Raw genomic sequence first — 12,007 nt, 5'->3', positions numbered from 1 at the left:
AATTGGAGGAAGGACACAAGTCTGTTTACATCTGCCGCTCCATAGAGGTGGATGGAGAGGCAGATTGGGTCGGCCTAATTGTGTAAAAGGGGCTTATAGTGGTTGTAAACCCTTACAACACACTTTGACCTACAGGTAAGCCTAGATTAAGGCTTACCTGTAGGTCCAAGAAATATCTTCTAAACCTACACGGTTTAGGAGATATTTGCCGAAAGACAGGCATCGCTGTCTACGGTGCATGCGCCGTAGACTGCGGCGCACTGAGCGCGCCGCCGTCAACGGCGATATGCCGCGTGTGGTGGCTCCCGTGCACATGCGCGGGAGTGACAGCATCGCGGCATCGCCGAATGACAGCGGCGGAACGGCGAGACCCACTGAGAAGATGGATGCGCCGGACTACAGGGGACAGCGGTGACATCGCTGGCTCCTGTGTCAGGTAAGTGACACATAATGGACTACGATGCGATGCGATGCATAGTAGTCCATTATGCTTTACCTTTGCAGGGAATGAAAGAGGAAGTAAACTCATCAGGGTTTACTTCCTCTTTAAGGCTGCTTTTACACTGATGTGTTGCGGTTTATCCACACCACGGGTGCAGGGCAGTGCACTTGTGGCTTTCCTGTGGGTAAGCTGCAGATTGCCATAGACTTCTATTATATCCTGCAGCTGTGGTGCACCACCTGAAAGCGCATCAAACCTGTAGGCAATAATAGAAGTATATGGCTTAGTGCAGGTAATCCACAGGTGCACTGCGCTGCACCTGCAGATCGGTTTGGAAGCATCCTGGTAACCACTGCAGAACAGCTGTGCCCAAATACACACTGTGATCTTAGTAGTAAACCTCCCTTTAATAACAGTCTTCCATTCAGGTATCGCCAGCTGTTGCTGTCCCAGGCAGAGCACATTTGGTATCACGCCACCTGTGACAGGAGTCGGCGCCATACAGGAAACATCGGCTTATGTGGTTCTTCTCCACAGCCGCTTACTTCCTCTACCCCAGGCTTCATTAACAACACTGTTGCTCTGGGATGGCAACCTGCGATCTGTGCTTGCCAACCCACCATCCCAGAGCAGGAGATTGTGGGCCACATAAAAGGGCTACGGTGGCCCCTGGACCACTGGTTGGGCACCCCTGGCCTACATAAACTATTGGCTTTCTGAAAACGTCTCCATTTTCTTTTATCATGGTTATGTAATACTGCACTATTACCAATGAGAGACACAGGAATGTAACAAAGACTGATAGGCTTGGGGAGCTACAAAAACAATGGATTTTAAGGGTGAACCCCAGGCAAACCGAAAAAATTAAATAAACTTATATAGGGGCTGTTAAACTGCCAAAGGATCTGTATTTCTTATCTATACAGTGCCAAGACTTACAAAAGCAACCCTTTCTTTTAAAAATGCTAGTAGCCTGGCTGTCATGGTGAAGCCATGGCTTCAGTACTTTATCAGTCACTTATTAATAAGAAGTATGTAGGTCAATCGTTTTTAATTCTCTTGCGACATGCAGTGGGAAAATGCTAAAGTGAAAAAAAAAAATTCAGCTATTTAGCAATGGCGGCCTACATTCATGATCTTTGAACGTTATCCTGAAATTGTTACGGTTGCTCAAAATAGAGTTAGCCGTGTGGGCATGAGCAATTTCAGATAATGCAGCTCATCAGTGCAGACTTCAGGATGCAACACTTTAGACTTTTAAATCGCAAGATGAAAATGCTGCGGTGAATAAAGCATGTCATAGATGATTTGACTTTCTTTCCATGGCCTGCTTTACTCTCCAATCAATCCCTTCCGGCTAGAGCTGCTGGCAATCATATTCAAAAATCCAACAAGCTTGTAGTACAGGCTGGGTACAACCAGCCTGTCCATAGGTGGCTAGAATCTCAACCGATCCCTACCGAACCAACCAAGATTTGATCACGCTATGGTTGCCCTGACAAGTCAGATTAATTGACCAAAAGTCATCCAATAATCTACCACAATCTACTATACAAGAACCTGATCAAAAAAACTTTCTCCGTGATTTCTAACAGGCTACTCTGTGTGTCTCTCAACAGCGACTGCCTTTAATAAGCCCACGTTGGTATATTGGCTCAGGGCAGTTCAAACTATTGCCGTTTTACCACTTTGCCACTTACCTGAAGCTCTTGATACAGCTTCTTCAGCTCAATTGCCGCAGGACCTGTCATCTGCCCATTGTAGGACTGGAATCCATTCAACTTCCCTTTCCGCAGGTCTTCCAGCTGCTGAGTGAGTTGCTCCACTTTCTGCACCGCGGCCTGCAGCTCCTGCTGCTTCTCCTGGAACATGTCACTGATGTGCTCAATCTCCGCAGCTGCTAGAACATAAGCAGAACATCAATTAACAGCCTCAAAACCATTAGCATCCTTCTCAGAATTTTTAGGTCATCAATAAGCTCAGCTCCAGGGGTGGGTAATGGTACCTGGGTCTCAGGTAGCAATTTCAAATAAACCATGTAAGCAGATCAGTGCTCCTATTCAATATTTATCAGCCAATAAGATATTAGGCATTGGGCTGATGGATCCTGGCAATGGAACTATACAAGTGCTCTTTTTATTGCTGCCTATTGTGGCGTTAAAGTATTATAAGGGCCTTGTGTTTACTAATTATTTTGTCGCTATCTTGACTGATGAACTTACTATGCGATTGATTTTTGTACTGATGGAATCATGTTATTCCTGCAAACATCCGTAGCCTCTTATAGAACCATTTGAATGAATTAGCACAGCATTTGTATGTGTGTATTTTATTATATACATACACACATACAAATGCTGTGCAAATTCATTCAAATGGTTCTATAGGAAGCTACGTGTGTGTGTGTGTGTGTGTGTGTGTGTGTGTGTGTGTGTGTGTGTGTGTGTGTATATATATATATATATATATATATATATATATATATATATATATATATATATATAACATCTGTGCAAGTACTTTTATATAATGATTGTTTTCTGGTGTGTACTTCATTTACAGATATAGATTGTATGTTGAATTTTATTTATTTTAGGTTAGGACTCAATTTTAGGATAAAACCCATCTATTGTGGACAGGGAGGTTAATTTACTAAAGACAAATAAATATACAGTGCACTGCAGTTGCCCTAGATCTCAACGGAAGCTCTGCTGATTTCTTTCATCCAATTGTTTTCCTTCCTTACATGTGATTGGGTATTCTCTGACACTTTACCTTTTTTTACTAAAGTGGTTGTAAAGGCAAAAGGTTTTTTCATCTTCATGCATTCTATGCATTAAGATAAAAACCCTTCTGTGTGCTGCAGCCCCCCTAATCCTTAACTGCGCCCCATCTAAATCCAACAATGACCACAAGTGCGTCGGTCGCCCGGGGCTCTCCCTCCTGATTGACTGAGACGGCAAGGTCAGTTAGCCAATAAGGAGAGAGAGGGGGCAGGGCCGAACTGCGGTTCAGTGCCTGAATGGATACACGGAGCTGCAGCACGGCTCGGGTGGCCCCATAGCAAGCTGCTTGCTGTGGGGGCACTCAACAGGAGGAAGGGGTCAGGAACACCGAAGAGGGACCCGAGAAGAGGAAGATCTGGCTTCTTTGTGCAAAACCACTACACAGAGCATGTATAGCATGTTTGTTATTTTTATAGAAGAAAAAGTAGGCTTTGCAATCACTTAAGCTCTGGAGCAACTGCACTTGCAGTTCATAGTATATATGCCTTTAGAAAATCAACCCCAATGTTTATCCAAGTCCAAACCTTTCTTATATAATTTTGGATGGAGTGGGAAGTCCAGAAAATCCTGCTGGGTATTTATTGCTGTCTGTGCACCCACTGGAGAGATTGTGCCCACTGTTCTGATGAATTGTCACTAGGATAGAAATTGTGTATTCTGTTCAAATATTTAAAAAAATTGACTTTGGCTAAATCAAGCATTAATAAATTAAAATGGACTTTAGATATACTTTAAAATGAAGGCCCCTTGCACACAGGGCTGTCTATTAGCAATACGATTGGGAGAGACAAGTGCATTCAGCCCCGTTGCAAGCAGCTTGTGGTGCGACAGTGGCTGAGCGCTGTACCAAATCTAAACCCACATTTAGGTCCCTGTACTTTCATGGATGAAGGTCTGAAATGCAGGCCTTCTGCAATGGGCTTAATTTATGTGACATATGGTGCAGGTCCAAACATTTTTTCAAATGCATCTTATGCTTGCGACATACAGTAACTCAGTTAAATGACGTACATATATTCCCATTCATGACTTTGCTGTAGTCCGCCTGTCCTCTCATGGCTCGAATCTTCTTCAGCTTGTTCTCTTGGGTTTCCACTCTCTCCTTCAGCTTCTGAAGTTTCTCGGTCTCTGAGACAGTCTGCAGCTGACGGCGCTCTTGTTGCTTTAGATACCGCAGACGCTGCTCCTGTTGATCGCATAAGAGGGGGGGGGGGGACTTAGCTGGTACAGGAAAGCCATTTTCATGATTACACAGAAATAAAACAAAGCTGGCAGCTTGGCACACACAGGAAAACAAATAGCAGCAATATAAACATGAAGTCCCACACATCTGTGTGGCTTCCTCTGTCTGCCATTTCCTGCGGCCTGCAGCCTCTTCCTGATGGAGCAAAATGGCTCCCCGTTGTCTAGTCCTGTGCACCCAGAAGTAAACACAGATAAGCGCTGAAAAGATAATAAACGAATGTTAACTGTGATGAGCAGAAAGGCAGAGATAGCGGAGGAGAATAACTGCCAACTAAACCAGCTGAAACCTAAGCCAAGGTCATACAATATCAGTCACTGGCATAGCTTGGGCCACATTTGACGTCACATACGCAAGCACACTTCCATCTTACGGGCATGCACTCAAACTCTATGGCGTTACGTTTGTTGGCACCTGACCATCACACCTATATACAGTGCCTTGAAAAATGTATTCATACCATTTGAAATTTTCTACATTTTGTCATGTTACAACCAAAATTGTAGATGTATTTTTTGGGGATTTAATGTGATAGAACAACACAAAGTGGCACATAATTGTGAAGTGGAAGGAAAATGATAAATGTTTTTCAAATTTGTTTTTACAAATAAATATGTGAAAAGTGTGGCGTGCATATGTACCATATTTATCGGCGTATAACACGCATTTTTTTCCCCCCTTAAAATCAGAGGGAAATGGCGGGTGCGTGTTAAATGCCGACGCCCTCCAATTGTCAGCTTCTTTGCCGTTCTCGGCGGCTTTCGGCTATTTTCGGCCGCTCTCGGATAGATGAAAGCCATGAGAACGGCCGAAAGCCGCCGAGAACAGCCGAGTGCGGCTGAAAATAGCCGAAAGCCGTGAGCTACCAAGATACACAGGACATCCCCTCTGTATCTCGGCTGTGCCATTTTTAAACGGCAAGCCAGCAAAGACACTGACAAGGCTGCAAATGACTGACAAGGCTGCAAAGGAAGGCTGCAAATGACTGACAAGGCTGCAATGGAAGGATGCAAACGACTGACAAGGCTGCAATGGAAGGATGCAAACGACTGACAAGGCTGCAATGGAAGGATGCAAACGACACTGACAAGGCTGCAATGGAAGGATGCAAACGACACTGACAAGGCTGCAATGGAAGGATGCAAACGACACTGACAAGGCTGCAATGGAAGGATGCAAACGACACTGACAAGGCTGCAATGGAAGGATGCAAACGACACTGACAAGGCTGCAATGGAAGGATGCAAACGACACTGACAAGGCTGCAATGGAAGGATGCAAACGACACTGACAAGGCTGCAATGGAAGGATGCAAACGACACTGACAAGGCTGCAATGGAAGGATGCAAACGACGACACTGACAAGGCTGCAAACGACGACACTGACAAGGCTGCAAACGACGACACTGACAAGGCTGCAAACGACGACACTGACAAGGCTGCAAACGACGACACTGACAAGGCTGCAAACGACGACACTGACAAGGCTGCAAACGACGACACTGACAAGGCTGCATTAATGGGCATTTAAATGCAAGTTTTTTTCCTTAAACTTTACGCCTAAACTTGGGGTGCGTGTTATGTGCGGATAAATAAGGTATTTATATTCAGACACCAAGTCAATACTTCTTATTGTTGAAAACAATTTATTTTCCTTCCACTTCACAATTATGAGCCACTGTGAGTTTGTCTATCATATAAAATCCCAATAAAACATTTACGTTTTTGGTTGTAACATGACAAAAACGTGGAAAATTTCAAGGGTTATGAATACTTTTATTAAGGAACTGTATAAGTTTGTACAACAAGTCATTATTACATACTAATGGCCACGTACACCAACACAGGATGGTACTGCGGGTATATAATAGCACAGTGCCGTGTCCAAATCATAATATATGTTTTTCGTTCGGGAAAAGAAACATGGACTTTGCAGGCACCACTGAGAAAAAAAAAAAAATTATTTATAACAATTTACATATAGGTTATAAAAACATTACTGCAGGGAACCACAAGTAGGAACTTGATATCTCCACTTTCAGCCGCTAGAATCAGGGGTTGCAGAATCTGAAGCCCCCGAAATAGTCAACACAGCTGAAGAAACTGGATAATGATGGTGGGAAAGCTCTACATGTGTCACGGAGACCGCTTCTTCAGGAGCTTATAGACCTTTTTCTAGATAGAACAGAGAGACATATATATATATATATATATATATATATATATATATATATATATATATATATATATATATAAAGGAGACAAGAGATCAGGACCACCACAGGCTACTATACGCATAATAGAGTGTAGACATGGGCCTTACCAGCAGCACTAAAGACCAACAAGTCAGAGAGTATACACCTACCTCTGACACAGGTCAGATACTGTAGTAAGGAATACTGATAGCAATCTCGCAGCATGGATACTAGTCAGGAGAGCCATAAACAAAGATGGACCTCCATAAATGTATAAAAATATGTATATAGAAAAAGTCAAGTTTCAAAGCACATTGTCAACACGGAATATGAGTAATAAGCTATTAAAGCAGGGAAATGTCCACACCAAAAATGAGTAAGCAGCTATTAAAGCCCTCTCCTCCCTGCTTTAATAGCTTATCACACATTTTCCATGTGGATGTCATGCTCTGAATCTTGAATTTTCTATATATATATATATATATATATATATATATATATATATATATATATATATATATATATATATATATATATATATATATATATATATATATATATTTTTTTTTTTTTTTTTTTTATACATTTATAGATGTCGATCTTTGTTTATGGCCCTACTGACAGCCCACATATAAAATGTCCCCTGCTACCTAGTATCCATGCTGCTAGATTGCCATCGGTATGCTTTACTACAGTATTTGACCTGAGGTAGGTGTATGCCAGGGATATGCAATTAGCTGACCTCCAGCTGTTGCAGAACTACAAGTCCCATGAGGCATAGCAAGACTGACAGCCACAAGCATCACTCCCAGAGGCAGAGGCATGATGGGACTTGTAGTTTGGCAACAGCTGGAGGTCCGCTAATTGCATATCCCTGGTGTATACCATGTATGACTATTGGTCTTTAGTGCCGCTGGTATGGCCCACGTCTACACTCTATTATGCATATGTGGTGGTGGTCCTGATCCCTTGTCTCCTTATACATACTTTGAATTAACATAATATAGTACTTATTCTATTACCTTTTCTATGTTTTTAGGTACCAAGTATGTCCCTGCATTTATTCACAGCTCACCCATGCATGCAGCTCTTCCTTTGATTGCTGGATTTAAAACACAGTCCTGTCTATGAATTTTATAGAAGCATTACATTTGATACATATATATTTATTTGATGTCTCTCTATTCCACGGTTAGGAAACCAGTAGCCCTCCAGCTGTTGTGGAACTACATTTCCCATGAGGCATTGCAAGACTGGCAGTTACAATTACTCCCTGAGGCATGATGGGACTTGTAGTTCTGCAACAGCTGTTGGGCCCCAGGTTGCCAATCCCTGCTCTAATTCTACCTAAAAAAATGTATATAAGCTCCTGAAGAAGCAATCTCTGAAAAACATGTAGCGCTTTCTCATTATCCAGTTTCTTCAGCCATCTTGACTATTTCGGGGTCTTCAGGTTCTGCAACGCCCAATTCAAGTGGCTGAAAATGGAGATATGAAGTTCCTACCTGTAGTTCGCTACAGTAATGTTTTTATATATGTTTTTATAACCTATATGTGAAATGTTATAAATAAAATTGTTTTTTTTTTTTTTTTTTAATCAGTGGTACCTGCTAAGTCCATGTTTCTGTTCCCAAAATAAAGTAATTACAGCTATAACAATCCCCAATCTGGAAAGGCTTTCCACAAGATTTCAGTGTGTTTCTGCAGAGGTTTATTTTGAGCAATAAGCGATTTCTGATTCTTAGCCCTTGTACACACGGTCGGAGATTCCGATAACCAAATCCGTCGGATTTTGTCCAAAACTGTTGCATACACACGGTCGGACAAAGTTGTCGGAAAAACCGACGTGATGACGTTATTTCGTTACGAAGGGATTACGTTGACGCTAGTAGCCAATAGCTTTGGTGTAGGAATTTGATTTGAGAATGCGTGGCACTTTGTCCGATCGGAATTCTCTACACGTGATCGGAGTATGTCCGATGGGAGCATTTTGTCTGAAAATTTTACCAAAAGTTGGTCCGTCGGATACTCCGCTGGAAACAGTCCGATGGAGACCACACACAGTCGGAATATCCGACAAAACGATCCGATCGGACACATTCCGTCAGAATCTCCGACCGTGTATACAAGGGCTTAGATATGCAACCACAGACACCAATAATCTTTTCAACTCTGCAAGGTGGGATTCTTCCCAATAACCACAAATGCAAGGAGCATTCTTCCCACTGACCATCACACTAATGTACTGTGAGCTGTAAATTTATTAGAAGAGGTTACCTAAAACCCCAAAAAGTTATTTAAAATGGGAGTCCTGCAAATTTTTTTATTTTTAAAAAAAAGTCAGCAGCTACAAATGCTGCAGCTGCTGACTTTTAAAATAAAGACACTCACCTGTCCCAGAGTCCAGCGACGCCGGCACCCAAGATCGAACCGTCCCTTGGTTCTCGGATGCTGCCGCCGCCATCTTCGGTTAGGGAATCAGGAAATTAAGCATTGCGGCTTCACTTCCCGGTTCCCTACTGTGCATGCACAAGTCACGCAGCGCAATCTGAATGGTCCCTGCTGTCTCTGGGACCTGTGTGTGTCCCAGCAGACAGCGCGGTGGGACGGGAAGAGGCAAAGACTCCCGTGGGAGTCTATGCCAGGAAGTGGGTGCAAAATACCTGTGTTAGACAGGTATCTGCACCCCTCTCCCCCCTGAAAGGTGCCAAATGTGACACCAGGGGGGGGGGAGGGTTCCAAAAAGTGGAGGTTCGATTTTTGTGTGAACCTCGGCTTTAAAAGAGTACTTCTTCTATGTTAAAGTTGGGAAATACTTCTATAGGAATTTGGGCTCCTTCAGCCAAAAGAACATTTCTGAGGTCAGGTACAGATGCTGCATGAGAAGACCTGGCTCGTATTCATTCTTTCCAATTCATCCCAAAGATGTTCAATAGGGTTGAGGTCAGAGCTCTGAAGGCCAATTTATTTCCTCCACACAAAGCTCATCAAACCATGTCTTCATGGAGCTGGCTTTGTGCTCTGCGGCATGCTCATGCTAGAACAGAGTTGGGCTTTGCCTAAACTGTTACCACAAGGTTGGAAGTGCATAAATCACCTAACATCCCCTCGCATGCTGTAGCCTTAACTGAAAACACATGAACTCAATATGCAGGGGTGTCCACATATTTTTTTGCCATACAGACAAGTGTGATAGTCAGGTTCCACAAACTTTTAGCCATATAGTGTATGTAAAAAAAAAATGCCTCTTTCTTATTCTGTACTGAAAGTAATCAAAGTTCCAGGGGTAAGTAAAGTGATTTTTAAGGCTCAGGAGCGAGCATGCACCAGTTCCCCCAGTACAAGCTTCTTGCTATTGGGGGCACTGGCTGAAGAGGAAGAGTCAGGAGTGCAGGCAGGGGACCCCAGAAGAGGAGGATCAGGGCTGCTCTGTGCAAAACCACTGCAGAGAACAGGCAAATATAATATGTTATTTTATGAACCTTTAATGTCACTTTAATGGAAGTCAATTACTGACCTACTTAGTACTGGTAGTACTGTACACCAATCTAAAGGATATTAAAAGCTTCACCGCACTTCAAAGTCTATATTAAAACCACTGAAATTTTTTGTCATTTTGGATGGACTGTGGAATGGTTAGAACTGCTCAGTTTTTAAACACTGCACCTTGCCTGACATTAGGCCTTGGTCTTGACACACAGTATGTCTACCTAAACCTCTAGATCCACCTTATTCAATCTTCAGTCTCAGGGAAACCCTGATAAAAATGACTAGATCCACAACCCAAGACACATTAGTGTGATGGTCAGTAGGAAGAATGCTTCTTAGCCCTTGTACACACGGTCGGAGATTCCGACAACCAAATCCGTCGGAGTAATTCCGACGGATTAATTCCAGAAGAGGTCCGGAAGTGATGTTGCATACACACGGTTGGACTAAGTTGTCGGAAAATCCGATTGTACATAACGTGATGACATTATTTCATTATGACGGGACTACGTTCAGGCTAGTAGCCAATAGCTTTGGTCTAGGAATTTGATCTGAGCATGCGTGGCACTTTGCCCGTCGGAGTAGGCTACACATGATCAGAGTATGTCCGATCGGAGAATTTTGTCTGAAAATTTTACCGGCAAGTTGGAAAACTTGGTCCATCGGATATTCCGACGGAAACAGTCCGATGGAGACCACACACAGTCGGAATATCCGACAAAACGGTCCGATCGGAAACATTCCGTCGGAATCTCCGACCGTGTGTACAAGGGCTTACACTTGTGGTCAATGGGAAAATGAATCCCCCTTAGTTAGCTAAAAACTTAAATCCAAATACAGTGTGTAAGGGCGCTCTGAACTTCAGGACCAAGCAAAAGCAAAATGTCTTTATGAACCAGAGAGTCTATAATAGGGTGTCTTCCCCACTTAGGGTAGCACTTATGGAGAGAAGCAATCACTGAATAGGAAACAGAAAAAAAAAGAAAAGGCACCTCTAAGTGTAGAATTAAAAGCGGTTTAATTTCCCCAAAAAGGGTTAAAAACACTTACAAGATATGTGGACTGGCAGAGCATATCATTAATATCAATGTAGGTGGTCCGGCATAAGGCAGTGGCCACTGGCGTATACAAGTTCTTTGGGCTGCGTGTATCCAGTAGCGCGGGGGTCACGGGGATGCCAACAGGAAAACCAGCAAGGAGCTCCGGGAGAACTGACAAGCCAGCCCGCAGTCACTATCTCAGACAACGAGAAACGCAGATCCCGGGAAATGACGTCAGCGGCAGGGGACAATGATGAGATGTTCCGAAAAGCGTCCCTCTTTGATGACTGCTTCCCGTTTTGTTTCCTGTTTGCGGTCCACGCTGGTTGCTGGTTATTGTCCCCTGCCGTCACTTCCGGGATCGGCGTTTCTTGTTGTCCAAGATTGTGACTGCGGGCTGGCTTGTCAGTTCTCCCGGAGCTCCCTGCTGGTTTTCCTGTTGGCATCCCCGTGACCCACCACGCTACTGGATACACACAGCTCAAAGAACTTGTATACGCCAGTGGCCACTGCCTTATGCTGGACCACCTACATTGATATTAATCATATGCTCTGCCAGTCTACATATCTTGTAAGTGTTTTTAACCCTTTTTGGGGAAGTTAAACAGTTTTTAATTTTACACTTAGAGGCGCCTTTTCTTTGTTTTTCATTTAGATAAAAAAAATCTGTGGTGTCTGAGAAAGCTTATCTGAGGCATAAATTGCTCAAAGAAACCCCTTGCAACCTCTGAAGGACACCCAAATTTTCACAGAACCCTGGTTTAGAAACTCTGATCTAGACATTTACTGTATTGCTACCACCATCTTGGAGG

General features: G+C 43.3%; 1 protein-coding gene across 6 annotated transcripts in view; it reads right to left on the bottom strand.

Moving 5' to 3' along the window:
* The window catches only part of PPP1R13B (protein phosphatase 1 regulatory subunit 13B), a 198,284-nt gene that overhangs the window by 43,191 nt on the left and 143,086 nt on the right, over nucleotides 1-12,007 (bottom strand). For 4 of the 6 annotated variants that reach the window (XM_077467577.1, XM_077467575.1, XM_077467578.1 and 1 more), the window contains 2 exons: nucleotides 4,240-4,414; nucleotides 2,143-2,342 (listed from right to left, as the gene is read on the bottom strand). In XM_077467577.1, coding sequence (XP_077323703.1) covers nucleotides 2,143-2,342; nucleotides 4,240-4,414 — 375 coding nt within the window. The remainder of the gene's footprint in view (nucleotides 1-2,142; nucleotides 2,343-4,239; nucleotides 4,415-12,007) is intronic. The other 2 variants (XM_077467576.1, XM_077467579.1) reach the window with 1 other exon arrangement.

This window comes from Lithobates pipiens, unplaced genomic scaffold, assembly GCF_037356315.1.
Source record: "Lithobates pipiens isolate NorthernLeopardFrog02 unplaced genomic scaffold, aLitPip1_a1.2 Scaffold_57, whole genome shotgun sequence".
NCBI lineage: Eukaryota > Metazoa > Chordata > Amphibia > Anura > Ranidae > Lithobates > Lithobates pipiens.
Note: the sequence above shows the minus strand (reverse complement) of the source record. Positions and strands in the feature narration are given on the sequence as shown.